Source organism: Acomys russatus, chromosome 32 (genome assembly GCF_903995435.1).
Source record: "Acomys russatus chromosome 32, mAcoRus1.1, whole genome shotgun sequence".
In the NCBI taxonomy this organism is placed as follows: Eukaryota; Metazoa; Chordata; class Mammalia; order Rodentia; family Muridae; genus Acomys; species Acomys russatus.
The window spans coordinates 32,390,304-32,407,825 of NC_067168.1; the positions used below are offsets into that span (position 1 = coordinate 32,390,304).

At 44.3% G+C, this 17,522-nt stretch overlaps 1 protein-coding gene across 1 annotated transcript in view; it reads right to left on the reverse strand.

Moving 5' to 3' along the window:
• Window positions 1-17,522, reverse strand: part of Col6a5 (collagen type VI alpha 5 chain) — a 98,503-nt gene that overhangs the window by 24,817 nt on the left and 56,164 nt on the right. Inside the window, exons 26-34 of the mRNA XM_051140382.1 lie at window positions 16,276-16,326; window positions 16,122-16,157; window positions 14,138-14,200; window positions 11,609-11,671; window positions 9,922-9,957; window positions 9,763-9,799; window positions 7,231-7,242; window positions 6,229-6,716; window positions 633-726 (exon numbers count right to left, since the gene is read on the reverse strand). Of these exons, the coding sequence (XP_050996339.1) occupies window positions 633-726; window positions 6,229-6,716; window positions 7,231-7,242; window positions 9,763-9,799; window positions 9,922-9,957; window positions 11,609-11,671; window positions 14,138-14,200; window positions 16,122-16,157; window positions 16,276-16,326 (880 nt within the window). The remainder of the gene's footprint in view (window positions 1-632; window positions 727-6,228; window positions 6,717-7,230; window positions 7,243-9,762; window positions 9,800-9,921; window positions 9,958-11,608; window positions 11,672-14,137; window positions 14,201-16,121; window positions 16,158-16,275; window positions 16,327-17,522) is intronic.

Here is a 17,522-nt window from a genome sequence, read left to right on the forward strand (position 1 = left end):
CACAGCACACTGAGAACTCCCAAGAACTAATGATCTGACCATTACTTCTTCTATTTCACAGCATTTAAATTAATAAGAAGTAAGCCGGGCGTGGTGGCGCACGCCTTTAATCCAAGCACTTGGGAGGCAGAAGCAGGCGGATCGCTGTGAGTTCGAGGCCAGCCTGGTCTATGAAGTGAGTCCAGGACAGCCAAGGCTACACAGAGAGACCCTGTCTCTGGGGGGGGGAAAAAGTGGCCAACATCCCAGTACTATTGTGGCAACTAGCAGTTAAGGACGGGGGGGGGGGGGTCCTATGTCTGAAGTCCACAATCCTGTCCAAACTCATGTAGAAAGTAATTTCAGTAGTTTAGAGACTGAACGCAATACAGACTCAATACAATAGAGACTCAATACAAACTACAACATTGTTCCAGGAGAGCCTACATCAGTCAGTGATTTTCAAAACCTCATTCTACAAAAACTATAAACATTAGATATTGGAATCCTGACATAGTGTACTTTCCAAAGCTGGGAAGTTGAAAATAGAACCCACCATTATAAATAGAGTTCTCTCACTAAAGCTCAATCCAATACATCAGCTGGGGAAGCACTATGCCCCCTGCACAGTCAACCTTTCCCAGCAATCTTACCATAGCAAAGCGTACAACGCCGGAGCGTTTCCAGTGGCTCGAAATCTCCAACTGGAGGAAGTGGAATCACCTGAAATGTCCCAGTGTCATCAAACTACATTGAAAAGAGAAGCAAATGTTGTTTGTGCGATCTAGGCCTTTATTGGGAGATTATTATGTGCTAATCATGAGGAAAAGCTTGAAAATGGCAACTATCACTATAACTATTATTATCATCCTTTTGTTTAGTCTCTCTCCCCCCTTCCCTCTCATACTCACTGTCCCCCTTCTCCTGTCCCTCCCTCCTCCCTCATATCCCTAGTTCATAATAAGGAAATTTCTTTTTAATATGTTTGGATGCTTTGCCCACAGTCTGTCGGTGCACTGCATGTGTGCCTGCTGTCCTTGGGGCCAGAAAAGAAGGGTATTGGAGCCCCTGGGATTAGAATCACAAATGGTTTAGAGTCATCATACAGATGTTGGATATCAAACACAGGTCCTCTGAAAGAGTAGGGAAAGCTATTAACTGCCAAACCTCCCCTCCTCCCCAGTCTTGGCATCCCGTTTCTATGACTGCAATGCTGGGCTAGTTTTAACATGCCTCTGTGTGCCACGTGATAGGAAACACATACCACCAGCTTCTAAACCTGGGCCCTCAGAAAACATTTACTCATAGGTTTCCACCAGTTACTTTAGGTGGTGATACCAGAACCGTTTCTATTGCACGCCATCAAAAAGGCGCATCTTCTTGATGTCACATAGACCTTTTCAGGCACAAACTCTAATGCCTTTTATTTCAAATGGCAATACACTGAAGACATTATGTTTATTCAAAATTGTTGCTTGTAAGCCCTCCAGCCTCCATTGTCTCTCCTATGACTGCTACCCTCTTTCTCATTCCAGCTGGTTCTTGATTACCGGTTTTGCTTTAATGTTCATCAAAATGGGCAATATGCAATGCTCATTCACTAATTCGCCGAGTCAATACCTAGCTTGGGGACAATGCAAAGCAGATACTGCTGTTACAATGAAAGGGACATATCACTTCCAGATGGTGACGAGGCTACCCCTCGACCCAAAGCACCCTCCCTCAGATCACAGAAGGATGAAAAAGCCACACTCTCTGCCTTTCTGTAAAATGCAGAGTATCTGAACATACTTGTAATCATTTCAGCCTTAGGCTGAGAGCACATGTTTCTCCTCTAACTCCTATGAAATTGGACACTTTGGGTGTTACTCTACAGCCGACCATTTTTGGTCCCACATCCAAAGACTACATGCTCACTCGGTGAACCAAGGAATTGATTAACATTAGTGAATCACATGCTCTGCATTCATTTATTCAAACACCCGACCAATAGGGTTTGAAGTCAACAGCTGTGTATTGGGCGCCAACAATATTATAGGCACAGTTTTTATGTTAGGGGTACTGAAATGAGCAGAACAGAGAAAATACCTCTGCGTTATGCTTAGCAGGTAGACCCACCACAAACATAAAAATAAGTAAATTATCTGTATGTTGAGAGATAATCATTTCCATTCAAAACAGAGTTGGGTAAAGAGGATAGGAAATGCTAGGTCCCATTTAAATGAAATTCGCCTAGAAAGTGAGAGGGAGAGAGAGATAAACTGAGAAGGATCAGCCAATGAGGTAAGAGCATGCTCAGGAAGATGAGACGCTGTGGAGCGCCAACCTTCAATATAACACCCATTATCATCTTAATCAGAACAGCTGTGATCACTCACTAGCGATTCCTCCACAAGGTTGGATCTGTCAACCTTCCTCATAGGAGTAAGAGGAGGTCCAGAGGGTGACCAGACCCTCACCGGGGAACCCAGACACTTCTTCATTACCTGCTCTGTTAACTGAATAGGGACCTCTCTATGCAGGCACAGAAGAGCATTCTTCCATACCTGGGTGAGACTGCTTAGTGATGCAATGCTTTTGGGGGTGTCACCCACATTCCTCTAAGTAATTCTCCCCCCCCCCATGCACTTGTAAGTAAACCCATGCTCCAATGACTAATCCCTTGTATTAGCCACATTTTGTTATTATAGAACACCATGACCAGCAGCAACTTAGAGGAGGAAAACAATTCTTTAGGCAATGTTTCCGGAGGGTTAGAGTCCACGGGGGTGCGGAGACACGACTGCAAGCAAGAAGAACGGCAGTGGGGACGAGACACTGAGAGACCACATCCCAGCCCCAAGCACAGGAAACAGCGAACCCCAGGAGGGTGAGGCTATCATCCCTCACAGCTACTCCCTTTGAGATGCTTCCTTCCAGCAAGGCCATACTTCCAGAAGGTTCCACAGTCTCCCCAAGCAGTGCCACCAACTGGGGACCAAGGATTCAAACACTGAGCGTATGGTACACTTTAAAAAAAAAAAAATTCAAACCACCATAGCCCTCACTCATCCGTGCACCAGTAAGTAAGCCCAAGTCTCATTCGTTCTGTAAGCTAGACTTGGGTGGAGCTGCTACTTATGTGTCCTATCTGAGATGAGTAGACGTTTTATTTGTTTGTGTAACATGTGCCGAATTAAGGCGGCAAAATGTCTCTAAGGAAATGCAGGGTCAATAGTTGTCTTACATTGCTAATAGTTGTGTGGGCTAAGTGTGGGCACCAGGCCTGGGTACAGAAATAGTGAGAATATAGTTGACTGTAAAAGAACACTTTGGGGGCAGTGCTCAGGAATAAAATGTGACTATGATTTGTGCAAGAGAGAAGGTAAGAGCCAGGTGTTGTCTGTGCCTGGTCTCAGCTCCCAGCAAGCTAATTTCTTGAGTCCATGAGTTCAAGTTAAACAACACATCAAGAGGACAGAAAGAGAGAGAGAGGGAGGGAGTAACACAAGAGGGGATGGGCCAGGCATGGTGGCGCATGCCTTTAATCCCAGCACTCGGGATGCAGAGGCAGGTGGATCTCTGTGAGTTCGAGGCCAGCCTGGTCTACAAAGTGAGTCTAGGACAGTCAAGGCTATACAGAGAAACCCTGTCTGGAAAAACAAAAACAAAAAGAAGAAGAAAAAGAAGACGAGGGGATGGAAAGAGGGAGACAGAGAGAAGGGGGAGAAAGAGATGGAGGGAGAGAGGGAGACATAGAGGGGGAAGAGACAAAGAGAGGGGGTAGAACACACAGGAACAGGTGCTGCGGACAGAGAACAGACAATTTTCCCTGAGAGGTCACTGTATGGTGGGGAAGGGGAAGCTAAGAAATAGAGTCATAACTAAAGTAAGGACTTGGGCCAGATAAACTACTTTTTTCCTCCCTTCATTAGAACAATTTGACAGAAGGGAGTAACTGATCTATAGTAGACAGAAAAGTCTCTAGCAAGAATAAAACTGCACCACTTGAGGGACTGTCTGAATGCTTAGTGTTCATTCTGGTCAGCTCACAGGAGGAAACCTATTTTTATACATTTCTGGAACATCAGGGGGATGCTGAAAATTTGGTTTCCAATTGAGGCAGATCACAGAGATAAAAAAAAAAAAAAAAAAAAAGGATGAGGCAGCATTTTTGAAAAGATTTGTCAAGAGAAACTAGTTTAAAATGGTCCGAGGGGCGCGAGGTGGCTCAGAAAAGTGAAAATGACCAAAACTGCATTTTTTTTTTTTAAAAAAAAGCTTATCTTCACATAGAAATACTGGTTATAAAAATGGGATGTTCTTTATCATATCAGTAAGAAATACTATTCTATTATGGTAATGGCACATGTGGGTGTGTATCTGTGTGCGAGTAGGGATACCTGAGTGCAAGTACCTTCAGAAGCCAGAGGCACCTGCTCCCCTGGAGCTGGAGTGATAGGGGGCTGGGAGCATCCTAGCATGGGTGCTGGGAATGGAGCTCAGGTCTCAGGTCCCCTGCAAAAGCATTACATGCTCTCGACTACTGAACCATCTCTCCTGCCCCTCACACCGGTACATTTTCTTAAAAAAAAAAAAAAAAAAAACATAAAAATGCAAAGTTGAAAAGTACACAGAGAGGGCTTAAGGGGGAGGGAGAAGGTATTCTGAGTGGAGACAAGCATTCACTCAATGCCTGGAGGAAACATCGCTCAAGCGTGACACGTGGCTGGAATTCGTATGTCAGGGTGCTGTGTGGTAAGCATGATTTGTAAGAAGCTGCCTGGGTGAGTGCGCTGTGGAGAGCAGCTGGGGGTGGCTCTGCGTGAAGGCTGTGGGGCTTGGGTATGGTCCCAGCTGAGACTATAAATTGAATTTGACATCCTTCAGATTCCTCCTGTTCTGGAATCAGATGTGGCTCTTAGAGCAGAGATATCACTTGTTTCTTGAAGAGAGCGAAATTATGGAGGCAGGAAAGCTTGGCAAGAGAAACCAGGAACCAGGAGGGCTAGGCATTAAAGATCCTTTGTATCAGGGACTTTCGTGGCTCCTGCTTCCATAAAATGTGTGTGTGTGTCTGTGTGTGTGTGTCTGTGTGTGTGTGTGTGTGTGTGTGTGTGTGTGTGTGTGTATGTGTGTGTGTGTGTATCTGTGTGTCTGTATGCCTGTGGGGGGAGGTCAGGAGCAAGTAGACACCCTCTCCCCTTTTATTACAGAACTGCATACATAGGAAAAGATCTCCAAAGCCTCCTGCGGAATCCTGAGTTTGAATGAACCCTTGGCCCCCAGCTGGTGGCGCTGTTTTGCAAGGCTGTTGAGCCTTTAGGAGCTGGCCTTTGCTAGAAGAAATGAGGCACTGGGGGTGGGCCTGGATGGGCCCCACTTCCTGTCATCAGTCAGGTCCGCTTCCTTACTGCAGACGCCATGCTGCCCACTGCCTCATGCTTCCCCGCCATGTTTTCCCCCACTGCATCCTTACTGACCTGAAAGCGAAAATGAACCCTTTGTCCCCTCGGTTACTTCTTGTCAGGTAGGAGGAAGCTAACACAGACAGACAGACAGACAGACAGACAGACAGACAGACACACGCACACACATGCACACATACATGTTACTCAATACACTGAAAGTCACTGCACAGTAGATGAAGAGGATCTACAGTTATGTTTTGTTTTTCAAGTAAGTTGCTTCGTTTTGGATAAGAAAGCAAGATGAAGGGGACATGGATTCCTTTAATATAAGTGGATTTCCGCATTCCCCCCCCCAATGAAAGAACATCTTTAAGTGGAAAGTATTCATATGTCTTAAATATCTTGTGCCATTTTAGGGCCTCAAAGCTCCCCTGAGCTTTTTCCACTACAGGTTGACTCACTGTCTGCTGAGGCGACAGTGAGCACGTGGCTGTTCCAAGAGGCTCTGGACACCGGCGGGCCAGCAGAACACCCACTAAGTAGCTGTGTAGACAAGAATCTGCCAGCAGAATGTTCCAGGCCTCTGTTCTCTGGGCTTTAGCATGGAGATGACACATGCTTTGATGTTGGTGATTTGTGACCACATGAGCCTGGGCATGAAGCTCTAGTTGCAGGGCCCGGCACATGACAGGGACAAACTGTCTACTACTGCTACTGGTTCATAAAAACTACGAGGGGGAATCAAGAGACCATCTCTCTTCTGCCCCCCTGCCCCCCCCAACCCCTGCCCAACTCCACACCACTCTCACACTGCCTTACCAATGTAGCTATCTTAAAAATAAACAAGGGAGATTCTTACCCCAAAAGCCTCATTGAGGAAAACTCTTTCGTTATAAGCAAAGACTGCGAGGCTGATATCCAGGGCACTGAACTCCATGGTGGCCGTGAGGATGGACTCTCTACTGGCTGCCTGGCCATTGCTGAAGAACACGGCAACTCTCCTGGCGTTGGTTCCCAGAGATGTACGCTTGAAAACATTGCGGGCCACAAACCTCATTGCACTGCCAATGTCCCTGGCCTTCTGAGGGCGCTGGTACTTTATCTGGGAAACAAGCTGCAGGAGCTGCCTCTTGCTATGGTAGTCAGACCCACGGAGGAGATAGCTGGTGTCTGAGTCATAGGACACCACAACAACCTGCGCTCCCACGGGACAGCTATTTTCCCTGATGTTGAGCTCATTGACAATGGAGCTGATGATGCCTCTTGTTTCATTAAATCTCCTTTCTGTGATACCAGAGGACTGGTCCAGAGCAAATACCAGCTCTGTTGGGTACACAGGACACTTTTCTATGAAAATGAAAAGCAAAAAAATATTTAAAAGATTTCACTACATCGTGGTCATACCCATACCCTTTACACCAGTGAAGTTGGTTCCAACGAAGTGAAGCCCAGGCCCCCTTAGGCCCCAATGAGACTATCCCTAGGCAGGGTAAGGTTTATACATTGTAGCCCTCGATAAAATCACAGCACAGGATGTGAGCCAAAGGGGGACACATCCAAGAAGGCAATGAGCTAGAGCCTTCCCCCAACCCCAGAAAGAAAGACAGGAGCTACTCTGTAAAATAATGAGTAGAAAACTGTGATGGGCCCTAGTCAGGACAACGGTGTGAGGGACTGCCCGGTCACTGTTGACACTCAGGTAAAAAACATAATACTGACAGGTACAGCCACCATCAAAACAGAAGTGTCTGCATAGAAGGCAGAAGTCCCTTTTTTCCTGGGGGAGGGTAGGCTTTGTCAAATTGGTCTTATTAAAATACAGTAGCTATTTCATCAAGAATAGTAGGGTCAAAAGACTCACCTTTCCAACAGGCTGTTTAAAAAAAAAAAAAAGACAAAGAGAGATTAATCCATTATGCTTTTTGGAACACAAACTGAAAAAAAAAAATTAATCTAAACAGAATCGCGCCCAAACTGAAGATTTAGGTTCTCACTAATAATGAGGCTAATTTTCTAAGTTACAGAAAGCCATGGTTAAAAGGACGGGGAGCTGTCCTCGGAACTGTGTTCATTGGGGGGCATTTCTGGCTGTTTCCCCTTGTGAGCTGGAGCTGGCTGACTTGGGCCAAATTGTAGCTGTAGTTGAAAGGCTGATGGCTTGCCGTAGACACAGAATAGATGAGGCTCTGATTAAACAGCCAGATAGTTGAAATCCAATTTGCTTTGTCTCTCGTCTTAGAGCCTTCGGAGACTCATTCAGCAACACGAGGCTAAAATATGGGGTCCGACTTTCTTTCCTGATGGATGCCTTGGGATTCCTCTATTTGTAGAGCCACAGAGGGCAGGGATTTTCAAATGAACTTTGTCTCTGATTAAAAACACAACTTTTTTTTTTTTTTTTTTTACTTCCAGCATTTTCCCCAGGGATTTCTGTGAATAGAGCAGCAGCTGGTCTCACACTATAAATCTAAGGTGCATCAAGGAAAGTGCTGGAAGATCTATAATAAAGCACAAGTCTGACAGTCTTCATGTTCAGCTGACTCAATTCCTCGGAAGCAAGCAGATCATTCCAATCTTTTTTTTTTTTTTCCTAAGTTCATTAATACTGGTGACAAGCCACCTTCCATCCTACTGTCCTGGCCCATGAGCCCTCACGGCAGCCCTACTGACACCGTGAATGTGTATCTTAATCTTGTGGTCACTGAGATGCCCCCAGCCATCAGACAGCACACATAACCTAGAACCTCCCCTGAACTCCAAGGCTGAAGACATCTCTCCGTTATTCACTTCAGGCCTGTGAGACATGCTGGGTTTGAGTTTATCAAGACGGGGTGACTTTGGAAGAAATCACTTCACATTGTTTACTATGTTTATGTTCCTAAAGCTTTCCTTAGACAGCTCCCCCCAGAGCACTAGCCATTTGCAGCCTCCTGTTCTACCCTCAGTCATCTTCTGTCCCTCCCCACTACACTCCTAGATTAATTCTATTCTTAGCAGGGGGTGCCAAGCACCAGTTTAGAACTTGGTTCTAGTTCCTGGGTAAAAGGGAGCTGGTACAGGGCAGGGGGGGAGGTCCACTGATATCAGAACAGGGTCCAAACAGGGTCAAAATACCCTCGGCAATACTTTCTACCAAGCCACAAAGGTCTACCGCTCAAGCCTTATCTTTATTCTACAAGCAGGAGCTCAGTGCAAACCTACTCAGTGCTCTACCAGATGATGCAAACTGCCTACTCTTTCTCCAAGGAACTGTTGGCTGACTCAATTCAGTCAATGGTGGAAAACTTCCCCTCCAAGTCTCAAACTATCCAGTGACTACCCTCCACTCACTCCGGGTCTTCCTGGGAAGACATTTGGTTTCCACGAAAAGGCTGGCAATGGCTAGAACAACCGATCACTCATTTCCCATCACCACGCCCCTTTGCCTCCTCCTCTCCTGTGCTGAAGAGACTTCTAGTTCTCAGACTCTTTCATACTATCCCTTCCGCCTGGTCTCCTACACGCACGCATGCATATGTGCAGGTACACTCACCTGTGTACATGCAGAAGCCAGGGGTGGGGACATCCAGTGACCTCCTTTGTTGCACTCAATCTTATTCTTTGGGAATAAGTCTCTGCGGAACCTGGAGCTCGCCATTTCTCCCCCCATCCCCCCCACAGGCTGGTGGCCAGCAACAAGCTCTACGACCCACTTTCTCAGGAACCCCAGTGGTAGAACTATCGATGTGCACAGTTGTAGCGTGCCCACCTGTGTGCACAGTGTACACAAAACAATGTACCTAGCTACTTTTTATGTCGATGCTGGGGATCCAAACTCAATACTCAAGTGCTCCCCGACACTGAGACATCTCCCCAACCCCTTAAGTCTTTCTCCCTGTCATCCTCCTTTCTGGAAGATTTGAGATTCCATTCTGTGCAACCTGACCCTTCTTAGTTCCCACCTGCACGAGTTCATCCCTTCAGTTTCTATCTCTCTAGTTTCACAGCCTTGGGAGCATCATCCTCTCTGTAACGTCAAGGGCCACCCACATGAGCGACTCCAATATTTAAATAGTTATGTGATTAACCGACTACATCTGCATCCTACAGTCCATCCCCAGAAGCAGTTTGCCCTCTGTCCTCTTGCTCACACTTGTCGTGTTACTGACGAAGCATGTGCATGTGCCTTTGAGCTGGTCTTATTTCCCATACGTGTATTGTCTCTTCTTGTGTGCATCACACCTTATGGGCCCATGCTTTTATACCTTTCTTTCCACCTTGGATGTGAGATGTTCCTCTAGTCCCAAGGTCACCCTATTACAGAGGCTTCTCACCAGACACTTCAGCCTTCTGATTCCACAGGCCCACTCTACACCCAGGGCCCAGCTACAACATTCTTGACCCAGGTACTCACGACTATGGCTCCTCAGGAACTGAATCAGTTCACAGGGCTGGAAAGTTTAAAAGAGAGAGAAAGAACAAACATGAGTACGGCGACCTCCTGGTGGTTGTGTCTAGTTCCCAATGAACGGGTAGTGGTTTTGTTTGTTTTCATTCATAAAGAGATACATACGGAATACACAGGTTGCCCTGCTGTGCCTTTGGGACCCTAAGGGGGGAAAAGAACAATTAGTAATTTGTGAACCATAGTGTTTAATAATGAAAATGTAAAAATGTAAACCCCTCTTCCTTTTTTTAGAAGTAGAAATAACAGAGGGGCTTAAGGTACTGTGGGGCCTGGTGGGTCAGTTACAATGCACTTTGCCCAGTCATATCAAAGGTGTATGCTACTTTTTGTTTGTATCAAAGATGCAAGCCTTACGAGAAATTTCTCTTTAAAAGTCCTTTGTAAATTAATTTTTCCTTTTGTTTTCCAATTCTAAGCAGCAGACTTTATTCACAGGGTAGAACAAAGGAGATAAATATACTGAGCAGGCAGAGGTGGATTATCTTACAAATCAAAACGCAAAAGGCAATAAGCCTTAGTGTATATAAAAGAACCAAGTGCTTAAAATGCAAAAGGCAATAAGCCAAGGTATATATAAAAGAACCAAGGACAATTGCATAGCAAATGAGATTTATATAAAAGAAAAGCATACATGCTAAGCTCATAAATGACAGGAGACTGAGGAACAAAGGAATATAAACAGCTGGGGAGGGGGTTTGCTGTGAGACTGTGTCTCCTTGTCAGAAGGAAGCTACACCTATGAAGTCTCACCGGTGTTGACAGGCCCCCGTATGAACAAACAGCATGAAACCAACAGTATGCCAAAGGGAATGGGGGAAGCCCATGAGGCCTCAACCCTCTACAAAGCATCATAGGCAACTGAGGAAGGCTGGCAGCAGGAGAGATGGTCTTCCCCAATGGGGTGGGCACCAATTGGCTGTCCAGTGCGAATAGCCCTGAAAACATGCATACAAGTAACATTATACATACCCATATACATTGTGAGCACCCACTGGCAGCTCACAACCAGATGTAACTCCAGTTCTGGAGTATCCAAGACCCCTTCTGATTTCCATGGGCTCCTGCAGGCATGGGGTGCACAGACATACACACAAGCATATGCACACACACACACACACACACACACACACACACACACACACACACACGTACTCTCCCATTCTTCAATGCATACAGCAGTCTCCTTTACGAATTATTATTTTATTCTACTATGGAGTCATTTGGCCAACAAACCATCAGCAAGTTTTGCTTTGCTAGATCCCGAGCTCAAGAATTCTCCAGCGCCTAAAGGAAGATACGAGTTTTGGGGCACCCTTTGCAGAGTTGTTGGGTCTTCCTCCACATAGCAGGTGCTGGCCATATTTAATTCTGCCCCGACTCTCTGCTTGAGAGAGGAGATGCTGAATCACCAGCCATGTGAGAAGCGGAGAAACAGATGCAGGCATGCTTGGGGAGGATGCTGAGATCTGCCTGGGAATGCTTCCACAGATGACACTCGTCATGTAATGGGGCCGGAGTTGGGGGGGGGGTTATGAAATGCAGGCACGTCCCTCCTATTATAAAAGCTTCAGTGATTAACAGTATCTGCCTTGCGCTTACAGTTCACAGCGTTGGCTCTTGTTCCTTTCATCACACAGCTGGGACGGGGACATGTCATCCGCATCTCAATAATAGACTGGGAGACACAGTGGCTGGCTTTCTGAACACAGTGCTCCTGTTTTGAAACTCTGCACTCTGTCCATTGGGTATGCCCAGAACCACCACACACCAGGCCGTTCCCACGTATACTCACTCTGCGTCCAGGAGGGCCTTGAGACCCCTGAAGTCCACTCCCGCCTTTCAAGCCTTGAGAGAGCTGAAAACAGGAACATACAGTGTAGTTTTACATATTCTATCTCTTTGTAGGCTATCTCAGGTTTTAATTTAATTTTATATGTGCCAGCGTTTTGCCTGTATCTGTAGACAGAGACCGTGTGCATGCAGGTCCATAGAGGCAAGATGGCATCAGATCCCGTAGAGCTGGAGTTACAGATGGTCGTGAGCCACTATATGGGTGCTGAGACTGAACCCAGAACCTCTGCAAGAGCAGCAATTGCTCTTAACCCCTGAGCCATCTCTCCAGCCCTGCAATTATCTTAGTTTAAACGGAATGTTATACTTCTCAGAAATGGTTTTTAAAAGAACAGCTGGACTGAGGGATGAATCTCTGTGGCAGAGTGCTTGCCTAGAGTGTATGGTCCCATCCTTAGCATCATGGATAATAATGGTGAGAACGAATGATAATTTAATTAAAAATTAAAAAACAGCAGTTTATTCAAATCAGGTGAATTCCTTGCCCATAATACAAGCCTCCAACTCTTAGTCATTGGTGAACATCCAGTTCTTTTTTGTCCTCTTTACTTAGTGGCATACATTGTGCTGACACTGGCTGTAAACTTAAATATAAATTGGCCATAAGTTGGGATTTGGTGCTAAGGAAAAAAACGGGCCCCACAAAGATTATATAAGAAACCTCTCAGCATCTGGGTGGGGTGGTGCACACCTGTAATCTGAGCACTCAGGGAGGCAGAGGCAGGCCAATCTCAGAGTTCAAGGCCAGCCTGGTCTACAAAGCAAGTCCAGGACAGTCAGGGCTACACAGAGAACCCCTGCCTCAGGGAAAAACAAAACAAAACAAAACTCTTTGCTATAAAGGTCAAGTAATAAGGGCTGGAGAGGTGACTCTGAGGTTAAGAGCACTTTCTGTTCTTGCAGAGGAGCCAAATTTAGTTCCTGGCACCAACATGGTCTTTCACAACTATCTGTAACTCCAAGTGATCCAATGCCTTCTTTGGACCTCCAAGAGCACATACATGGTACACATGCATGCATGCAAACACTCATACATGTAAAATAGAAATAAACAAGTGTGTTTGTTTTGCCTTATGTCAATGTGTTTTTGTTTCATCATGTATATTGTATTATACTGTACTGTATTGTATTGATTGTATTCCCTTAGAAGCCTGCTTGTCTTCCAATGAGAGACAGAAAGAGCAGGGATCCGATGGAAGGGGATGTGATGAGGAATTGAGAGGAGTAGAGGGAGAAAAACAGTAATCAGGATATGTTATATGAAAAAAAAGGATTTATTTTTCAATAAAATTAAAATTAAATATTTTAAAATCGGGGCTGAAGAGATGGCTCAGTGATTAAGAGCGCTGTTTGCTCTTCCAGTGGTTCTGAGTTCAATTCCCAGCAACCACATGGTGGTTCACTACCATCTATAATGTGATCCGATGCCCTCTTCTGGCCTGCAAGTGTACATGCAGATAGAGTACTCATACATAAAATAAATAAATCTTTAAAAATATATATTTTAAAATCAATATAAGCAGTAAACATCAAATGCTTACTCTGATCTGGCCAATGAATAGGACATTCTCCACAGTTGTGTGGAGAGCGGGAACTGACTCTGACATGAACTCTGGTGGGGAGGCCTGGTGGCACTCAAAGAAAGAATAAGCAGGCTACCAAGATGAGACTTGGTAGCCTATGATGAGATAGTGGGGCAGGAGGTCCCCCTCAGTCATAGACCTAGGGGAAGGAAATGGGGTGAAAGTGGGAGGGAGGGAGGAATGGGAGGATACACAATGGGATAACAAGTAAGATGTAATCTGAATAAATTAATAAAAAATAATTGAAAAAAATCAAATAATAAAAATAACTTCCCACACATAGGATGGTGCATGAGTGGATTATGTTTATTCCCCAGACTCAAAGTGACAGAGAAACACTAAGAAGTTATATGCAGCCTAATGCAAAGGACCTGTTGAAATGCATCTCTTCCACACCCAGGGTAACAGAGCCATTGCACTCAGACGTCAAAATAAACGGATGCTTGTCTCAGACATTTGTACTTAAGAAGCCATAATCTCTGTGCTATGCTAATTAGAACACTTCAGTGTCCTCCCTTAAAACATCCCACCCATAGTAGTACCATCAGACAGCTCCCTGGGACACAGGGAAGACACCTGCTTCAATTCCAAAAGACCCAAGGCACTGGCATGTCTTCATCAGCCAGGCACCAGTTTGTAAACCTTAAAAATCATTACAATTCATTGGACCATTGACTTGCAGGGCAATTAGTGACCGTGTGTGCCACTAGGTTCGGTTCTGATATTCAGGAAATATAGGCCTGAAGGTGTGCCCAAGGTCATATGACTAGCTACTGGCTTTCACGATGCCCTTGGAATGGATCAACAATCCACATTTATCATTACAGTAAGAAAGCTGAAGTCTACAAAAGAAATGTTTATTCTTATTGGAATCATGGGCCACTTACAGTCAGTCCCTTGAATCCTTTGGGTCCAGGCCCCCCAGGGGTTCCAGGATCTCCAGCATCACCCTGATTCAAATATATCAAGATGTTAAAAATTTTTTTTTGCTCTGAAGGAATTTTCATAGAGAATTTTCTCTAATAAATACTTAAACTGGTCTTATAATCATTGTATAATGAAAGCTAGTACAGTAATACACACATCTTGAGATGGAATTCAGAACTAAACCATTATATATTCTTAAAACTGTTTTCAATACTCTAATAATCCAAGTATTCATATATAAACATAAACTCCAGGACCAACCAGTTGCTAAAAGCAACCAGAGAATATGCTAGAAAACAGGAAGTATTGACTACCTAAAGTATTAAAGAGTGACTTCCTATTTCTATGAGTTACTGCTGGAAAAGTTGAATGTTTAAAAAAAATTCATCTTGGGGTAAAGAGATGTTCCAGCTGGTAAGTGTGCCCTGGCACAAGGCTGAGGTCCTGAGGTCAATCCCCTAGGATCCATGTAAAAGAGCCAGATGTAGAGGTGCACATCTGTGACGTTAGCACTCCTGTGTCAACATCCTTGCCACTACACACACACTACATTTTTAAAGTTTAAGAATTTATTTAAAAGTTGTGGAAGCATGCACAAGACCTTCTCAAACTCAAGCCAGGACAAAACCCCAGCATGGGATACAGGGAAGGGTAGACAGGAAGTCCCACCCCTAGCTAAAATGCTATTGGCAATTGATAGCTTTGAGGAGACGGAGAGTCAATTTCTGTATGAGTACCACCCTTGGTATGCTGACCCTCCTCCAGTGGAAGGCCACACATTCAAGAGTATAAGGGCAGGACAAATTGTACTTGATGAGGTTTTTTTGTTTTTCATTCTTTTTTGTTTTTTAATGGCAGGAGCAGTTGGTGGGATGAAAGGAAAATGATCTATGAGAAAATGGGGGATGGGTAAATATTACCAAGATATACTGCACAAAATTCTTAAAGAACTAATAAAAAAAAGAAAATAACCAAAGATGTAAAAATAAATTTAAAAAAAAAACAGAAAGATTTATTTAAAGAAACTCACTCTAACTTTGGTATTAGTTATTTGTTTATGCGCTCTTTTCACATTGACCAATAAGTTGTTATACTTCTCTGTCAATAAATGAGAAAATCGATCCTTTGCAATGAGAACTCTTTTTCTGGGAGTTATTTATGTAGTCTCTTCCTAACCTCTGTGTGCCTCAGGTAATCCATCAGCAAAGAGCACGTTTCAGGTGTCCTGACACTTGGCTCTGCTCTTGGAATTGCTTTGTTACTCTACTTTAGACCCAGATTTCTCTCCTTGATTGGGGCATTACAGGGACAAAGGCATTCTGGGTCTCGGGAACTCACAAGACAGAACCCTAGTGTACACAGATGTGATGAGGACGGCTCCGATGAGATCACAGGCGTGTCTGTAAGCATGCAGACAGATTATCTAATAGACAATGAGGACTTTGGAAAATGGTGGGTCAAGAAAAAAAGATGTTGGGTGTAATTAGGCTACACTTTGGGGGTAAAAAAAAATCTAGTGAACATGATATTTGGGGTCAACTGACAGAGGGAAGATGGAAATAGGAAACCACTGAGCAGAAAGTGGGGATTTGCAAGTGCGAGGAACCAAACGTCAAAACAATGCTGGACCAGAAACAATTGCCAAGGTGGTGAGTGAGGTCACCAAGCTGGAGAACTCATCCAGAGAGGCTGCCTGGAGGCTGGGGTTCAAGGTTGGGATATGGATCACTGGGGTGACATAGGCGGGACATCAGGCAACCAAGGGCAGGATGTGATCTTTTCCGATCACAGGGTTAAGATGTCCTTTCCTAATGAAGCCCAGAGGAGGCAACTGACCAGCACCCCAACTCCTCCCCACATCCCACTGTACCCAGACCAAAGGCTCATCTCATTTCTCAAGAAGGCCATAGTAATGGCAAAAGAAGAAATTCTTATGCATCTCACCTTCTGTCCTGGGTCCCCAGGGAATCCTGTTGGGCCCTGAAATTTTCAGCAGAGAACATATGTAAGTCCACTTCCTACACACCATCATTTCTTCTTGGTATATTTAGGTATATTTGATTTATCAGCTGGGAATATAATTGATTTGCATTTTTACCTTAACTCCTTTTCGTCCCATCTGACCATAGCCTGGGATGCCATAATCGCCCTGTAAGCACATCAGTTAATTTCAGTTTCTCAAGAGCTATCTAAATGAGGTGATGTCTCTTTTCCCCTGTACTGGGGATTGAACCCAGAGCTTCTTGTATGCTCAATGAATATTCTACCACTGAGCTACAGTCCCAGCGCCCTTACTTCCTGATGTGTACTCTCTTACATCTTTGGCAAGCTCCACTCTACAACCACTGCAGGAGGCAGAGAGGTAACTGCTCTGTGTTTGTGCATTCACCAATTTCTTACCTGGAAAATTAGGAGTTGATCTTAAAAAAAAATATATATATATATATATATATATATGGAATTCAACCAAAGTTTTATAAATGGGAGCTGGAGAGACAGCTCTGTGGTTAAGAGCACTGGCTGATCTTGCAGAGGACCTGAGTTCAATTCCCAGCACCCACACAGTGGCTCACAACCATCTTTAGCTCCAGTTCCAGGGGATCTGGTGCCTTCTGGAATCCACAGGCACCAGGCAATCACATGGTGCACAGACATACATGCAGGCACTCATTCTAATATATAAAATAAAAATAAATAAATCTTTTTTAAAAAGAACTATAAATGGTGAATAGATGTTAGTGGGGGAAATATATTCATCCTCATTGGTAATAAAAAAAAAAAAAAACCTGAATTTGAAACAATTAATGAGTTACCATTTTTTCCAACCCTGAAAAGAAAAAAGAAAACGTTACAATAACCGTTGCTGATCTTGAGACCCTAAAACAGTGGTTCTCAGCCTTCTTAATGCTGCCACACTTTAGTATAATTCCTCATGTTGTGGTGACCCACAACCATAAAATTATTTCATTGCTACTGTTATGAATCATGATGTGAATATCTGATATGCAGGATATCTGATATGTGACCCCTGTGGGGGTTGCGACCCACAGGTTGTCCTAAAGCAATCAGGCTCCTGTACATATCACATGGACCCACACAGTGTTTAAATCTTTCTAAAAGTATTTTAAAATATATTTCAAAGGCCTTATGAAATATATACTTAATCAACTTAGCTATGAAAATTCTAGAACTTTCTATACAGAAATTAACTATAGCATTAGGGATTTAGCTCAGTGGTAGAACCCTTGCCTGGCACACATGGAGCCCAGGGTTGTATCCCCAGCCCCCAGCCCATTCCAAAAGAATTCACTGGAGTGTTGTTATGACAATGAAAAAAATGAAACA